The sequence below is a fragment of the Lates calcarifer genome, linkage group LG13 (assembly GCF_001640805.2).
Source record: "Lates calcarifer isolate ASB-BC8 linkage group LG13, TLL_Latcal_v3, whole genome shotgun sequence".
Classification (NCBI taxonomy): domain Eukaryota; kingdom Metazoa; phylum Chordata; class Actinopteri; family Centropomidae; genus Lates; species Lates calcarifer.
In genome coordinates this window covers 26,938,572-26,956,226 of record NC_066845.1, presented here as the reverse complement: position 1 = coordinate 26,956,226, position 17,655 = coordinate 26,938,572, and the positions used below count along the sequence as shown (strand labels likewise).

The 17,655-nt window shown below is 40.0% G+C and overlaps 2 protein-coding genes across 2 annotated transcripts; one reads left to right on the top strand and one right to left on the bottom strand.

Annotated features, from left to right (window-relative positions):
* Nucleotides 1–400: 400 nt before the first annotated feature.
* LOC108875257 (uncharacterized) lies at nt 401–12,733 on the top strand. The gene is made up of 6 exons (XM_018664054.2): nt 401–1,418; nt 2,845–2,927; nt 3,367–3,481; nt 3,589–3,633; nt 4,506–4,593; nt 5,082–12,733. Exons 2-6 carry the CDS (start codon nt 2,849–2,851, stop codon nt 11,670–11,672), a joined length of 6,918 nt encoding a protein of 2,305 aa, XP_018519570.1. The 5' UTR covers nt 401–1,418; nt 2,845–2,848; the 3' UTR covers nt 11,673–12,733.
* A 1,289-nt stretch (nt 12,734–14,022) lies between these two features.
* On the bottom strand, nt 14,023–17,284 carry srp19 (signal recognition particle 19). The gene is made up of 5 exons (XM_018664079.2): nt 17,063–17,284; nt 15,845–15,920; nt 15,650–15,721; nt 14,882–14,990; nt 14,023–14,444 (listed from the first exon to the last, which is right to left on the bottom strand). The coding sequence occupies exons 1-5, from the start codon at nt 17,125–17,127 to the stop codon at nt 14,314–14,316; spliced, it is 453 nt and encodes a 150-aa protein (XP_018519595.1). The 5' UTR covers nt 17,128–17,284; the 3' UTR covers nt 14,023–14,313.
* Between the last annotated feature and the right edge of the window lie 371 nt (nt 17,285–17,655).

Sequence of the window (17,655 nt, the reverse complement as noted above, 5' to 3'; positions counted from 1 at the left end):
CCTCAGTCTCAGCTGGTCTACACAGCATCATCATCCTGAACCACATTCAGATTTTATCCAACGTACAGTGGGCAGCTGTGGTTTAGTCCATATCAGCTCAACTTCAAGTCCAAGTGAACGTACTGAACTTGAAGAAATTCCCTCAAAGCTTTGCTGGGACAGACAACCTGAAAACATAATAATCCTCTGTTTATATTGTCTTTACCAACAGTTAATTAAAAAGTTACATTACTTTTCCATTGAATTGTTTTCTAGATAATTTTTCAATAATTTACTGCTACATATCATGAGATGATGAATATTTATCAGTAAATACTTGTGCACATCAGAACAAAATACACAATAATAGAACCATACATTAGAGATTTTTTTGTTTAATACAAAGAAAGAACATGTTTCATAACTCAGGTGGGTGTGTCGAAATTTGTCTTATGTTTTTCTGCACAGATCAAATCTACAAAGTGACAGTCTCATTTGCTGAGACCAATAAATATGCAGTGTGTGTGTGTGTGTTTCTACTCCAGTTTCACTGTGGTTCCAGAAATTCCTGTTTTGTCTGATGGGAAAGGAAACGCACTGAATGCTCCTGTTCCTCGTTGTTCCGTCTCTAAGGCCTCAAAAATCTGATTCACCCTATAGACAGAACAGAATGTGACAAAACCTGAACAGCAAAGTTCATAAACTAAGAACAAGGAAATAAACAACCAGGAATTCTTTGTCTTAATAACTGACATCAGAAACATCACTGCAGACTCAACCTGTTTATTCATTTGCACATTTTCCCATATCTGTGTGAATGAACTGAGTATCTATGGGTTTTGGGTCTTTCCAGAAGCATTTTCCCCAGTATTGAAAAAAAAAAACTGTAGCCTAAATGATGAACTAATTATAAATCAAGAAGGAAATATTTGTCAGATTAACTAGAATCACCTCCTCCCTGAATTCTTGAGTTATGGGGTTTTGTGGAATCACACTGACCTTAACCTTTGACCACCAAATTCTAATCACTTCATCTTTGTGTGGAAGTGAAGTTTTGCACCAAATTTGAAGAAATTCCCTCAAAGAGTTTGGTGTTTACAAGAAAGAGACAAACAGCTTGAAATTATAATGATTGATGTGAAGTGAATATGAGGCGTCTGTGGTCTCTGAGGTGCTTGATCCTGTGGTACTTCCACACTTTTCCGGTCAGAGATTCAGCTTTACATGAGCTGGGCCGTGACTTTGATTTGATTGATTAACCACTGCCTTCAAACAACATCCCTGGGTTCATCCCCCAGCGAGAGTCTCAGCCCTACAGGGTAAAAAAAATTTATCTGTACATTTACCACCGAGCTGACGGAAACAAAACCCACAGAGACGAAGACTTCCTCCACCACACCTCAACTGTCTCACCTGGAGAACAGGATTTCTAGTTTCAGGTGAGTCAAAGAAGAATAACTATGAAAAACTAAAAAGCTTTTTGAATGCAAGTGTTTAATGTATTTCTAATGTTTCAGCTGTATCTTATATTTCAAACAATTTCTCCAGTTGACACATTGCACTGCAGGAATTCCCACAGCATTCCTAGAATACTCTTGCTCTAACGTATAGTTTTATAGTAAATAGTGATCATGTTGCTCTAAACTATGTTTTAAATTTACTGTATGAAAAGAAAAGTCCACATTTTTTCCACAAGTCTATCTTAATATTTATTTTAATAATTTAATATTATCTTGACCTGGATCTGTGATACTAGGCTAACTGCATCTGTGATAGTTGCAGCAAATATGCAAACTCTGCAAAAACAAGAAAAAAACAACAACGATGAAATAGACGAAAATGGTTTACTTAAAATAAGCAAAATTTTCTGCCAAGAACAGGAAATTTTCAAACAATGTATTTTTAGATCGTCCGTCTCATTCTCTTGAATGTCTTATCTCAGTAACTCGAGGAAATTTCCAGAAATTTGGCCCAAACTTTCACTTAAAGATGAACTGATAGATTTTGACTGTCAAAGGTTAAAGCTTAAGTTAAAATCTTAACTTAAATCTAAGATACTGAAAGAAACAAGTAAAATGCTGAGAAGAACTATCTTGTCAGACAAGTCTTGATTTGAGATATTTCATCTTACACTTTTTTTGCAGTGAATAAATTGACCAATCCTCTAGAGCTGAAACAATAATGTTAATTAATTAAGAGGAAATTAATTAATTGATTAATTGATAACTGATTGAGTCATCACTCTCAAATAGGAATATTTGCCTGTTTCTCAGTTTTCTATGAACTCAACATCTTTGACTGTTTTTTTTATTTTTATTTTGGCTTCAGGGAATAATGACGGGTTTTTGTTTATGTTTTAAAGTTTTAATTAATCATTGTTACTGGTAATAACAGAGCACTAAGATTTACTTCTGCAGAAACAGACCCATCAATCAATTTGTCAGTCAGAACAGCTCCTAATCCTGTGGCAGGCGCCCTGAGGGCGTCTGATTTCTCTCCTGAGAAAAACAGGTGAAAAAATGTGTTAGCAAGTTATGTATCATTACACAAGACACAATATATTGTGTTTAAAGTGCATGGAAATATTAAAAACCATGTGGATGCTTTTAGTTCTAGTTAGACTGATGTTGTGGTGCACTCTTGTGGCCAAAATGAGTATTACAACAAAAATGGATCATCAGATTTTTTTTTCCTGTTTAGTCTTCAGGGCTTCTGTACTTCGATTTACATTTGGATCAATGATTGTGCACATTCACACCACATTTTCCTCATTAGTTATTGATGTAATGTATTCAATGTTATTACACTACATAGTAGGTTAATTCTCATTGATTCCTTCCTACTCACTCCATATTAATTTTGCAGTGTGATGGCGGGACAGAAGCAGAGCTGGAGGACTCTGCAGCTCCTGATCCTCTTCAGCCTCCTCGGCCTCACTGTAGAGTTTGGTGAGAGACTTTCTCTTTAACATTTTAACAGGTGAAACAGGAAAATATATTGGTACAAGCACAGGTGAGCTGTGCCACAACACAGCCATTAAGAGAACTTCAATAACACTCACACCAAGAAGGAACATGCGACTAAAAACCCAGAGAAAACCCACGCAGGCACAGGGAGAACATACAAACCACTGTCCTGCCCAAGTGACAAACTGATAAATAATATTGATTATCTCATTACATTTGCTGCTGTCAGGTTGTGGGATATATCAGGCAGCAGGTGAACAGTCAGTTCTTGAAGCTGATGCAAGCATAAGGATCTGTTGAATTTGACAAAAGATATTCTGAGCAGGTCCCACAGAAAACACAAAATATGCCTCACAGTGGTGTGCTATTTATGTGCAACCCCATGATAACATGTAGTTCTCTCTGTGTTTTAACATTGCAGAGGTGAAAGAGGATGATTGGGAAGAGCTCAGCCCCGACATCGCTGCACTTCATCACCTCAAAGACCTGTCTGCACACATGTTTCGTGAAAGGATCAAGGAACCTTCGAAATCCAGGTATCTCAGCATCAACTGTAAACTAGCACCACAGTCATATTACCTTAGGTAGCAAAAATAATGGTGACACATCTGATTGCTATAATGTGCTTTGTGAACAAATATAGGGACACATCCAAGCATGGAGCCAGAGTTGCAAGATCCAGTAGTGGGTAAGGTCACATTCATTTATTTACATGTTTCACTGTGTGTATATTTTTTTACTGGTTTAGTCATAATTTATAGTGACAGGCAGCACTGCTGTCGGTTAGTAACGAAGAAATACTGCACCATCTTTGATTTTACATTGGTGTTAAAGGAAATAATATTATTTCTACTGAAGTTAGTATTGTAACTTTACACTTTCATTTCCTCCTTCTTCACCTGACACCGTTCCAGATCCTGTGTACGTGATATTGAGAAAAATGTTTGATTCTTAAACTTAGTGGTTTTCAAAGAAAGTGGACAGTTCACTCCCCTAGCCTCAGTGAATATTTGCATCCGGATTATTAACTGACTGTTTACCTTTCAAATGGCCAACATCCTACATCTCACTGTTTCATACAGCTGCTGGACTCAGGGTGTCGGCTTGTTTGGTAGTAGAGAGCTAAAATCTGGCCTCATTAAAAGGCTTTGTTTCACCACCTATTCTGAAAGGTTCAAACATGATATAACAGGATATTACAATTACACATTTGTTAGAATTTAACAAAATTTGATCCTTCAAATTTCAACTCTGAATAACAAAAACAACAATAGAATTAAGGATTAAAAACAATATTGTGTTAAAGGAACAATGAAAGAAATGCAAGCACATGCTTACCTAGGCATGAGGTGACCTGATCTCTCAAATTATTTTTGTCAGCTGCTATTTTCATGGTCAAGAATTTCAATTTCAATTATTTTTAACATTATTTTTTTTATCTAACCAGTGCCATCACATGGTGCCACAATGTTTTGTACAACTTACTGTATTATTTAATGTGCTATTTATTGAATGTACTCTGTTATCTCAAATAATACTATCATGTTAATGGTCCATTAGGCTGGACACTGACCAAAACCCCATGAGTCTGCTGGAAGGATTTCAGGGTGGTGACAACTTCACTGCATATTTCATTGACAAGGAGCAGGTTGGTGAATTTTAGAGGAAAGCAGGCCCGCCACCATGTTTCTACAGTAGCCCAGAATGGACAAACCAAACGCCACCTAGTTTCACACACTAATAACATCTAAGTATATCTATGTAAACAACCCTCTTTACTTGACAGACTAGTCAATACAGTAGCTGTAGCTAACAACATTTGGTCACCTGATGGCTACCACTGAATCTTCAACATGCTTGGAAAGGGAGGGGTGAGAAGCCAGGTATTCAGTTAGTTGTAATCTGCATTTTCACCACTAGATGTCACTAAATCCTACACACTGCTCCTTCAGCATGAACTGAAAGCCAACCTGTAGAGTCACTGTAACTGATGAGGACAAAACACAACAGAGTATAGTAAAGAAAGGATTGGCATGTGGTCAGATTTATTTTTGTTAATACTAGAGTGATGATGTTGGAATATACAGGAGCAACATCAGTGCTCTGCCTGAACTAACACTATGGCTATTTCTTTAGGACTTTGAGACCTTCATGGCAGATTTTGATGAACAGAAGAAACAAGACTGGCTGCTAAGTGCATCTGAGATCTCACACAGCTACACTCAAAAATTTCTGATCATGACTGACAAAGAAAAGTCAACGATTGACAGAGTCCAGCAGGAATACAGCATGGATCCTCTTTACTCAGTAATAGTCAGTAAAGATTGTCTGTACAATGAATCATGTTTACCAAAAGCAGACGGCTACACTGTAGTGAAAATATTTGGAAAGGTTTCAGAAGATGGACAAAGTGTGTCTGGGCTTTCTGGTTCATCACTTGCAGAGCTGATGTTGAAACCATCACTTGAAGCTGCCCCAGTGTTCTCCCTGGACGGAAACACAACCACAGACTTCCAGCATAACTTCATTCGGGTTTTTCTGGTCCGTGGCAGCAACAAAGTCTTAGAAACTAACCAGGATAATCACCAGATTTACCAGGTCATGGATCAACCTGACTCAGTTTCCAGCTACCGAATTCCACAAAGACCAGTTGATCACACCACACAGTACGACCACCAGCAGATCCTCATTCTGGAAGATAATCCTGCAGTCAGAAAAGCTGCTACTTATCTTTATGAAAAGCATCCAAAGGTCAGCTCTGTCTACATTCTTGATCAAAACCAAAGACCAAAACTGATCCGTGGGGACCCAGAGCCACTGTCAGAGGGCAGCAGACTGGTCCTGGTAGGTCATGGAGGAAGAGACAGCTCAGGAGAGATGAAACTGGCTGGGTACAGAGCCCAGGATGTGGCCAAAATCATTCAAAGAACCTCCAGAGTCAGTGATACAATCAAAACAACAAGTGTGGTGGGATGTGAGCTTGGATCAGATAAAGTTTTCATTGAGACCCTGCTGAGAGAGCTCCATGAAACTGCCAACATCCAGACAGAGCTGCACCTGAGGGATGCTGTGATCCAGGTCACTCACACAGGACAGAAAATTACCCAGGAAATCACTCCAGATGGGACACAATGGAGACACAAAGATGACAGCAAGAAAGTGGTGGCAACTCTTGACAGGAATGGAGAAGTAGTTATTAGAAATGAGGCTGGCAGTAAAGGAGAGGCAGTTTTTACCAATGAAAGAAACCTTCTAATGGTTAACTTATTTAAACGTCCTAATGTACGGTTTCTCAAGTACAGAACTGACTGGCCACAATATCCAAGGAAATTTATACACCCAGCATGGCAGGGGCAAATTGGAAATTATAACCTTGAGGCCTTGACCTGGGCATTCTTTCATCCACACCAACTCCCTCCCAATAAAGTAAACATCAACAACATCAACTTAATGAGACAATACATAATGCGAAACATAAGAGTACCCAATGAAATTAAATGGATAGTAGATATGCAGATATTAAAGGATGTTCTCTCAAAGTGCTATAAGATTGAATCAGGAAAAGATGTTAGAAACATTATCCGTCACTACGCAAAGACTGGAGAAGATGAGCCCACATATCTGATGGTTGATGACTGGATATTAGTTGTAGATCCTCAAACTCTGTACGTGTACCCAGTTGGAAAAAAACTTGACAACAATCAAATTGGAGATGAGAAAAAAATCAACAAAGTTAAGGACAGTATTACTGATCAGATAGGTAAAGAAAAATACCCTGACATGCGAAAAGCCATTCTAGGTGATAAAACCAGTCCAGAAGAAATAAGAAAGATAAAAGAGAGTTATGTTCAACATGTGAAAGATATTTTTCTTGGTGATCACACAACTCGCCTACCTCTGTCCACTGAGGCCTGGTTCACCACATATTTCACTGCATCAGTTATATCTGAATCTGCCAGAAATTTCAGGACATTTCCTCTGGTGCTGATGGCTCTGAGTATGGCTGAAAGCTCAGACAACAATATCAGAGAGAAAGGACTGAATTTCTTTTTTGAAAACCACCCGATGGCAAGAGGAAGGAGTTGGATTGACCCAAGCAGGCGTGGATTTAGTGGCTCAGCAACACATGAAGATTCCAGCAAGTTGAGTAATAACAATCCTAGAACAGAGGGTCAGTTAATATATGACCTTAAACATGTCCTACTCTTAGAACATGACATACTCACAAAGTGTACCGAATGTAATACACCAGAATGGATGGCTGGCATGGCACAAAAATATAAGATATTTGAAGATAGTTCAAATACAGATGTATTCTTAGAAGGTTACAGAGATTTCAAAGAAAAAACACCATCTGGAGATGAACCTCCAGCATCTGGACCATTAGGAGGTTATGAGGATGGCTCTGTAACATCACAAGACTTGAATTCTGCCTCAGAGTTAGAGAATTCCTTCAGACTTGAAGATTATTTCTCCAGGGCATCTGCATCATTTTCTGAAGAAGTCCACAGCCAACTGAAAGCAAAATATGGTGAAAGACTGGCAGAGCTGCATGTGAGGGAGGGCAGTGCCAGAATAGAAAATGGACAGTTCATATGTCAGCTGGTGTCCAAGGGTACTGATGCTGAACCTGTCGAGTTTAGGGCTGAGTTATCTCCAGAGAGTCAAGAATACACTGAAAAAATGTTGAAGAGCATCGACACAGCAGTTCATGACATGGAGACGCACAGTCCAGAATCCTCCCATCAAGTCAGCAAGTATGTAGAGCACACTGGGACGGCTGTTGGTGCATTAGGCCTCATGCTGGGGATGAAAGGAGCTGTTCATGCTTTTGAACAGGGCGACATCAAAGATGGTGTGGTGGGAACTTTGCAAACAGCTCATGGAGTGACAGCTATGACGACATCCGTTATTGCAAAACAAGCCCTGTCCTCAGAGACAAGAATCGGCAGAGCTGCAGGAGCAATCATGAGAAACCCTGCAATGAAGGGCACCATGAAAGTTATGCCAATAGTGGGAATTGGATTTGGGATATACAATTTTGAACAAGACTTGGAGAGAGGTGACACACTGGGATACATTGACGCTGCCTTTGATGGAGGTATGATTTTTTTGGATGTTGTTGAAACTGTTCAGCCTGAACTGGCACCATTTATAGTGCCTATAAACCTGGCTCTATCAGCAGTTCGGATGGCCTTTGATGATGTTTATATGGGCATCCAGAATGAACTGAACAGCCTCCCAAAGGATGCTGGAGTTTTAGATAAACTGGTGGCTGTGTATGTTGGCTATAGAAAAGGTATTGATCATTTTGCAATCCATGTGGCTAGTGTGTTTTATGATTGGCGTCACGATGAAATTGAAGAGGGACGCAAACTTGTTGCTCAGATATCAGACTACAAAGAATATTACAGAGTTACAAAGGAAAAGGATGGAACAAAAGCCATTGATTTTAGTGGTGGTGGTTCCTCTTGGAATGGAGGAGGTATTTACTTCTGCCTCGCTGATCAGGGTCAGTCTGAGTTCTGCATGAACTATTTTGTATCTAGTGATGAGAGTTCTGGGAGGAGGTGTTGGAACATCGATACACAAGGAAGCAATGATATCATTCTTGGCCTGGGAGAGTCACATCAATTAGAGTATAAGACACTACAGAAAAAAGTACTCATGCTCATACCAGCCGGGTCTGTGGAAGTGGTTTCAGGTTATAAAGCTCTGTCATATTCAAGATATGGAATATACAAGGGAAACAGAGATGCTAATCGCTTTTTTGCAGTTCAGGAATCAGAGGACAAACATGTTATTGAACTGATGTTGAGTTACTATTATCAGCTTTATGGTGAACCAGGTGATGACATATTCTTCCTGGGTCCACAGAGAAGTTATGCTGAAGGCTCTGGTGGAAAAGACACGTACGTCATTCCTGACAATGGAGGGAAAACAATAATTAACAACTACGATCCTTCCAAAGCACAAGACACTCTCCATTTCAGTGCTGATTACAGTCACATTTCTGTGTCTAAATCTGGAGATGATGCAGTGTTAATGTATGAGGGCAGCCATACTGTCATCATACAAAACTGGTTTTTAGGGGAGCTGTATCGTCATATGAACATGATGTCAGGAGACGGAGTCTTATTTGAGATTTCCTCCACTGTGGTTACTTCTGTTCAGCTGGTGGCCACAGGAATTAACAAGATGTTTAAGAAACAGGGTGAAACAGTGAACACATCACAGCCACTTTTACGAACAGTTACAAACATCTTTGGGTCTCAGTATGATGACGTGCTCATTGGAAATGGAGAGAAGAATCTGATAGATGGAGGAGGAGGTCGAGATCGTCTGATCGGTGGTGAAGGAGAAGACATATATATGGTGAAAAACAGCAAACAGTCTTCAGTGAGGATTGAGAATTACTCCAGAGACAATGAAACAGACCTGGCCATTATAGAAGCAAATCTTCACACTTTAAAAGTCAGAGTAGAAGGTAGCAATGTTATTCTGAACGCTGTCCATGACACAACAACCATCCAAGTGACTTTAGTGAACTGGTTCAGATCACCAGAAGACAGACACTTGCTCATCATCACGAAGGATCTGATCACTTTCACAGTCTCATATAACAAGGCTGACTGCCAGCAGAAAGATCCGTTCATCAAGTGCATAAAAAGTCAGAGAATTGACTACAGCAGCTCCACATCTCGTCTGGAGGTGGACCTTCAGGAGGACGAGGCTCTGAACAGTGTAACAGAGGTCCGTGGGTCAAATTTTAATGACATCATCAGAGGGAACAAAGAACACAATGTTTTTGTCCCAGGAAGAGGAGACGACTTCATTCAGGGGAGAGGAGGAGAGGACTGGTACATTATCACACCAGGACAAGGAGTAAAAACCATCAACAATCAATCACCAGATCTGACCTTGGACGTTCTTTTCCTGAAAGAACAATATGAGCATGTAACATGTTCTTGTGAAGGACAGAGCATCATCCTTTTGGTAAACGGAAGGAGAAGTGTTATCTTACAGAAATGGTTTGAGTCAAAGAATTATCAGCACCTGCAGATCAAGACCAGTGATGGAATAACAGCTGGGCTGATGTCCAACCTCAGCAGCTGTGGCAGCAAGTCTTTAATGTTACCCTTAACTGTTGATTACAGAAACCAGAAACCTGAACAACTTCATTCAGTCCAAACACAAATCCAGAAACGATCAATCAGTGTAGTGGAACAGCCCAAGTGTTTCACATATAGAAATAAGAATTCAGATGAGAAGATCCTCTGTGGCCTCGAAGGCAAAGTGATGATGATGAATAAAGTTGAGTCAGTGAAAGAAATGTATGGCTCCCCAGGTTTCGACATCATGGTTGGGAACAGCAAGGAGAATTTGCTTGATCCTTATACTGGGGGTGCACTGATGTCTGGAGGTGAAGGTAAAGACACTTACATCATCAAACATGGATATGGAACTAACTTAATGATTGATAACTTTGCAGAAGATCAGATTATTGACACTGTGTTGGTTGACATGGATTTCGTTGATGGCAGCGAAGTCGCACTGAACTCATCATCAACAGGAGATCTGGATGTGATGATCACAACAAATGGGGAACAATTAAAACTCACTCTGCTCAGCTACACTGAAGGTTACCAACACCAGCACCTGGAGTTTCAGAGCTCTGACGGAGTGAATTTTAAATTGAAATTACTAAACTCAACTGGAGATGTTCCTTTATTTGAGATTGAAGCTTTCAAAGTGACTCTGAAACAGTCGCAGACTGACTGCCGTTTGGACCTCAGCTCTCAGAGAAATCTGTCAAAGGTCCATACCGTTCAAGGCTGCCCCTCCCAGTCCAACGATATACTAGGTAATGATGAAGACAATGCTCTAATTGGTGGGTGGAAGGATGACGCCTTGGATGGAGGCCAAGGAGATGACACACTGATTGGAGGAAATGGAGCTGACCTCATGATTGGTGGTCTGGGAGATGACACTCTTTATGGCGAGGATGGAGATGACACGATGATGGGGAACTCCGGCAGTGACGTCTTCATTCCTGGACCAGGGGCAGATCTAATGGATGGAGGTCCTGGCAGAGACACTGTTCTGTACCGGGGCGATCATGAGAAGGGTAAAGGGGTTTATGTCAACCTGTTGACTGGACAAGGCCGCTATGCTGATGCTGAGGGGGACGTGTTGAAGGATGTGGAGACTGTGATCGGCTCCATCTACTCTGATATCTTGGTATCTGGTTATGAAAGTTCCCTTCTCAAAGGCTCTGATGGAGATGATATCTTGGTGTCCACTGGTGGTGATTACCTGGTCGGGGGTGATGGAAACGACATCTACATATTGGGTTTCCAACGTGGCTCAGTCACTATTGACAACTGTGCAAAGGACAACGCCACAGATGTCTTGTACTTAGGATCAGGGTCACCACTGGCATTTGACTGCCAGATTTTACCTGACAGAGTTCTCCTGACTTTCTTTGGATTAAACCAAGCAGTTGTTAACATTGCACTGGAAGGCTGGATCAGTGATGAATACAAATGTGGTCACCTGGTGTTGGTTTTCAGAGAGGCAGAGGTGTCGGTGGACAGGCTGCTACAAGAGTGTCAGTTAAAACAGAGAGAAGAGGTCGAGATCATGAGTCACAAGTTGAGCCATCTGTATCAGTCTTGTCATGAACAGCTTGTTCATGTTGATGATTTGTGGAACATACAGTTTTGACATACTACAGAAGTAAGCTTGTAATACAATAATATCTTGATTTCATTTATAAAAATCACAGAATGTTTTCTGTGATTGTAGTTATCCTGTTAATTAATAATCAGTTTAATATATTCACTGAATCACAACAGCTAACTGTTAATGAGCCTGTAAAAGATGTAGATGCTCAAAATTTTAGCTACAATCTGTTGTTGGTGATTTGGTTTTGTCTCCTGAGCCTGTGCGGTTTATGCTTTTAAAATCACTGCCAAGTTTGATTTTCACAAATCCACTGACTTTCTTTAGTGGTGAATGTTTCAGCATGTCAGGGTTAGGTTTTCTCCTACACCTCAAAGACATGGAAGAAGTTTTTTTTGCCACAAAACTACTTAAATTAGTTATAGTTGAGTTTCCCAGACCATGACTTGTTTTGAATGACATCAGGGACCAGTGTGTAGGATTTAGTGATATCTAGTGGTGAGAACGCAGATTGGAACCAACTGAATACCCATCTCCTCAGCCCTCCCTATAAGAGTGCGTTGGAGAGGCTACAGTGGCCATCAACTACTGCATCCTTTAGCCTTTCAAGTGACGATCAACAATACTTTTTAATGCTCTCTAATGTCCTCATGTCTTTTTGACGAAAAATTGTCAGCATTAATGTAGAAACACAGGACTCTGCTGGACAACATGAGGCTCATACAGGTCTAAATTTCAACCATTAGTTTAAATTATTTCAGCTTCGTTTCTAAGACATCATGTTTTGTCCATCATTTTGGTGCACAGGTTTAAATTCTACAATACCCATGATCCTCAGCCACTGTTGCCATGGAGTTGTTTGGTGATGCATCACACTGCAGTCTTCAGTTATCTGTCTGAGAAAACAAAAAACATTAGATATTAGTAAAATACTTTGGTGACTGTGTTTTAATGACTTCCTGCTTTGACTTATTTTGATTCACATCTGTCTGTTCTGTATCTATCACTGTGATCAAATGTTCAATCATCATCCTTTCAAATTACAAGTGACATCATTGTATGAATATGTGATTTATTATTGGAAATAAAAACATTCTAAAGCATTGGCCTCACCTCATCCTGTTTGAGTGAAATAACTGAGTGATCAGTCCTCCTGTATGAAGAGAGAAATGTCATCAGAATAGTTTGACTTTATCAGTCACTAATCATATTGAAATGGGAAGAAAACACTATTTTTTCAGTAGAAAACATCAGTGACTTACCTGAAGTTTTACTTTCTTGTTGATGTGCCTGTAGAATTAAACATGAAGTCTAGGTCAAGGTCATGAAACTACATTCAAAGTGCTGAAAGGGCCATATGGATCAATATTATCCTTATTACTGCTGTTTAAAATGTCATAGTCCTGCTCTGCTGCATCAGATTTGATCGTTTTTTTAAGTAAGAGTTGTGTTATTGAAGTGTGAAGATAAATCTGTGGGGAAATAATACTTTAACTTGAGTCAAAACGTTTTACCAACAAAAAAAACTTAGCAAAACCAGGGAACTCATTATGTTGCATCAGTTTGACGTTAATACTAGATTACTGATAAGCCTGTATGCAGCACTGCATTGACTTTATAAATAGTTGATTGTCAAGTAACTAAAAATAATAAATAAATGTAATTCAGTGAGTACGATGGTGTAGCACAGGACAGCAGCTGGCAGATATGTTAGACCAGTGAACTTAAGAGTTTTTAATATTTTCTAAGATGTTTTTTCTTTTACAGAATCTGAATTTGGTGGTTTTATGAGGAAAACACCTGTAAACTAAAGCCTAAACTGATGAAACATGCACTGTTCTCTGTTTTGAAAATGCTTTGAAAACCAATGATAATGCAGGAAGGTGGGGTGGGGATGTGATTTGGAATTGGTGGCTTTAGACCAGACAATTTAGGGGATGTTAAGATGGAAGGTGACAGTCGAACACAACAGTTATTCAGTCTGAGTCAAGAAAAGCTAAAGAAAAAAAATCACTGAAAACCTCGCTGACGTCTTCGCTTCATGTATATTTATCACAGATTTTTTCCCATCAGCCCCAAAGATGGCACACTGCGGTGTTTCTATTGACAAAGAGCAACTTGTGAATCAGTGAATTTAGATTCATCTGGGCTGGTACTTCAGATATAAATGTCACATCTCAGGTTTGTTCTGTTCAAAGACTCAGTCCTGGCTGTACGTGACTGGTCCATGAACCACAAATAAAAAATACTTGAGGTAAAAAAAAAACAAAAAAACAACTTGCAACACTAAAATCCTTGTGCAGCTGGAACAGAAGCTAAAAAATAAACCATCACTTACTGTCACACTCCTGAACACGAAAATGCTTCTGCGGAGACAATTAATTTGCTCAAATTAAACCAACAAAGAAACTTTATTTTATTCCTCTAACAAAATGTGGAGGAGGAGAGGGGAGGCATATGAAACAGAACCACAGATGAACATCCTCCTCCGTCTTTTTGTTCAGCTGTATATTTTCTGAGGTCACAGATGAAGGCTACTGTTCAGCTACAGCCACATTACAAAACACACAACAGCTCGGTTGAGTACAGGTTTGATTCTGCTGGATACGGATCAAAGAACTCAAAGCAACAAGCCTGTGAATTAAAAAAAAATAAAAACAAAATGTTGTGTAACGCTGTGTTTCTATTTCTTCTTTTTCTTGCTCTTCTTCCCTCCCTCCCCCTGCTGAGAGCTGGTGTCTCCTCCTCCACTCTTCTGTGTCCGGGTTTTCAGTTTGGGGATCATCTCCGCGACGTAAAACATCACGTCTTTACCTGAGAGGGAAAAAAAAGACCATCATTCTGCTGTTAAAACCAAACGTCTCCGTCCTCCTGGACTCTGAGGAAACTGATTTCTACATTAACTGAAGATGGAAACGGGTTCAACGTCTCTCAGACCTTTACTGGAAGAACTTGACTCTGATCGAAGACAGAGGATTCATGCAAACACTAACTAACTGAGTACACGCCAACACAGTTACAGGGCCGGTGTGTCGGTGCCATTAAATATACTGAGAAATTTAAAAACCAAAACAATACCTACACTTTTGAAGAAATTTGAAGAAAACACACTTTAATAACAACAGGTGGGAACGAGAGATTAAACCAGGGCCATGCCTTAATGAACTGATCTTGTTGCCAAGCTTTATTAACTCGTGGCCACACAGTGCATGTTTTTGTTCTTCAAATGTCAGAGTGTGTGTTGGACTCACGGGAGCTGAACTTGTCCTGACACAGGCTGCCGTCTTCCTGCTTCAGCTGAACTCTGACTCGACCTCTGAACTGGACGTCTCTGTTCCACTCTCTGGGATGCATTTTGTTCTGTAACACACACATAAATACTACACCATCATCCTGTGATGCAGAAAAACTAGTTCATGCATTTGTCACATCTAGTCTGGACTCAGGATGGGCTTTTTAATGACTTGAACCAAAATAATAAAACCTGATCAACCAATGACTGTGTGAACCAGTTTAGACACTGTCGATGTAACGGCAGGTGACAACGACATAAAACTCTGTCCATGCATCAGCTGTTGCTGCTACTTTCTTGGTTTCCATCAGATTCAGTTTTAGCTCAGAGGAAACACGTCGTCTGAAGTCAGCGGAGCAGTCACCGTAGGTTCAACACATCCAGTCAGTTCTCGTGGTCGTTGCTGAAGCTCAACGTGTTTGTGACGGCGTTGTAAATGACTCGTCATGTCGTACGGTTGAATCTGAATCTTTTTACTGTCGACATCTGTTCCAGTTTTTTGCTCCACACAAAGTGAAGTTGCAGAAACCACTCAGTCCATTCTTAAAAAAAGATGCTGACTATGCATACTGATTTGACTCAATCGACTAATCAATTGTTCGTGCACATCCCTCATCCTGTCCTCATAATCTGTTATAGATTATCAGGTTGTCCTCAATAAGTCTCTGAAGACTCTGACTTGTGTTTGAAAGCGTCTGATGAAGCTGTTTTCAGTCGTCAGTGTTACCTCCACATAGACGTTCAGCCCAGCGGCCGTCAGGACGTCTCTGATCTCAGCGCAGGACGGGTTCTCCACAGCCTGCAGACACACAACACCAGCTTATGAACCTCAAACATATCACCAGCGAGAGTCCATGACAATGACAAGAAGCTGCAGGAAGGTAAAAAACTGAAAAACATCATGCAGTATATAAAGAGTCACCTTCTCTGTGGGGATCCTCCGTCCTTCGGCCAGAGTCTTCTTACTGTTGATGTAGACTGGATAGACGCAGATGAACCTGAAAAACCCAAAGTTTATTCAGTTTACAACCAAACCTGATGAAGAGAAGCAGCAAATCACCACAACTGAGAAACTTAAACCAACAAATGTTTGAATTTTGCTTGAAAAATGACAACAATAAATCAATTATTTTAAATAACTACATTTCTGTCAGTTCACTTACCAATAAAGCTAGTTTTGGAGCTCATACATGGACCTTTTTATTAAAAGAGTAAGATTCTTTCTGTTTAACCAGAAACATCTCTATATATCACCACCAGACTCCATTGACAAAAACAGGGATTTAACCAGGAGCTGCTGGAATACCACTGCCTCCATCTGTTAGTGTGTCTGTGTTACTGTGTGGTACTTTTACTTCAGTAAAGTATCTGATTACTTCTTCCACCACTGAAAGTCACACAGTAACACAAACACACTAACAGATGGAGGCAGTGGTATTCCAGCAGGTCCCAGTAAAAATCCTGTTTTTCTCAATGGAGTCTGGTAGTACTACATAAATCACTGTCCTGAATGAATGGCTCAGATGGAAACTACCAATCCCTGCGTAACTTCATGATTAAAACTGGTCAAATTTATAACAAATACCATTTCACATTAGTGTGACACAGAACAGGATTTTCTGTTTTGCCATAAAACACGATATAAAGTGGTGGGGATCAGGAAATATGCGGGTTTAAGGACTTTTACACGTCATGCTAAAGGGCTGCTCTGCGCTGATAAGGCACCAGGCCAAACTTCATGTAAAAACTTCGACATTTTAACATTTGCCGACGTTTCTCCTGAACAGGTCGCAAATATTGATTTAACATCGAACTCACGAGAAACAACAATTCTACAATAGTGTAACGGTCAACCTGATTTGTTAAAATAAACGTTTTATCTCGATTTACCCGACAGCTAGCTACTCCCCCAACCCCACTGTACTTCACGGCTTAGTTGGATTTAAAGATATACATCCGAATTAAATGTATGCCGAATTGAAGAGTAGCCCTCTATGAACGACAGATTCACCACAGTTATCATTAAAAACTAAGTTACCATTAAAAATACCAAAGATGTCCTTAAATTCCAAAATCTTCTATAGGCGTTTCACAATGCTAGCTTTAGCTTAGCTAGGCTAATGGGCTAACAGGAACTCACCTCTCTTTATCAGCAGGGTTCTGAGTGAGATGAGCCATTGTTCTGGCGGATTCTGTTATTATCATCTATTATTGGTGCGTTACAACCATAGACTGTACATAAAGATCTATATATTATCTCCTTATATACAGTCTATGGGTAAGGCATGCAGCCATATGGCCGCTTCACTAGCACATTCACTGACTGTTGACAACGAGCCGGTGCGCTTGATTTGAGGCCCCGGTCAGGGGGATATCGAGGGGGGCGGGGGCACCGTCTGGGCGGTGCACAGGCATAATAATACCAAAACTCTGATGATTCTCTTTGAACTGAGTCTCTCTGGACTCTTTGAACAAGCAGACATGACTCAGGGAAATTATGATGGGTTAATTTAATTTAATTAATTATTAAATTAATTTAAATTATAATTTTACTGCTCTCTGAAACCAACTGATTATTTGATTAATGGGAGAAATAATATGCATATTAACTAAATGTATACCTGGCTGCTATGTCTGCATAGCAGTGGTAGCCCCCCTTAAAGTGCAATTACCCACCTGGACACTCAAGTAATATACAGTTCAGCATATTTAAATTTATTTATGACAATGCCA

Coding starts and splice junctions, on each gene's coding strand:
- LOC108875257 (XM_018664054.2), top strand. CDS start 2,849: ATGGCGGGACAGAAGCAGAGCTGGAGGACTCTGCAGCTCCTGATCCTC. Junction 2,928..3,366: donor CGGCCTCACTGTAGAGTTTG/GTGAGAGACTTT, acceptor TTAACATTGCAG/AGGTGAAAGAGGATGATTGG. Junction 3,482..3,588: donor AAGGAACCTTCGAAATCCAG/GTATCTCAGCAT, acceptor GAACAAATATAG/GGACACATCCAAGCATGGAG.
- srp19 (XM_018664079.2), bottom strand. CDS start 17,127: ATGATAATAACAGAATCCGCCAGAACAATGGCTCATCTCACTCAGAAC. Junction 15,722..15,844: donor GGAGGATCCCCACAGAGAAG/GTGACTCTTTAT, acceptor GTGTGTCTGCAG/GCTGTGGAGAACCCGTCCTG. Junction 14,991..15,649: donor GGCTGAACGTCTATGTGGAG/GTAACACTGACG, acceptor TGTGTGTTACAG/AACAAAATGCATCCCAGAGA.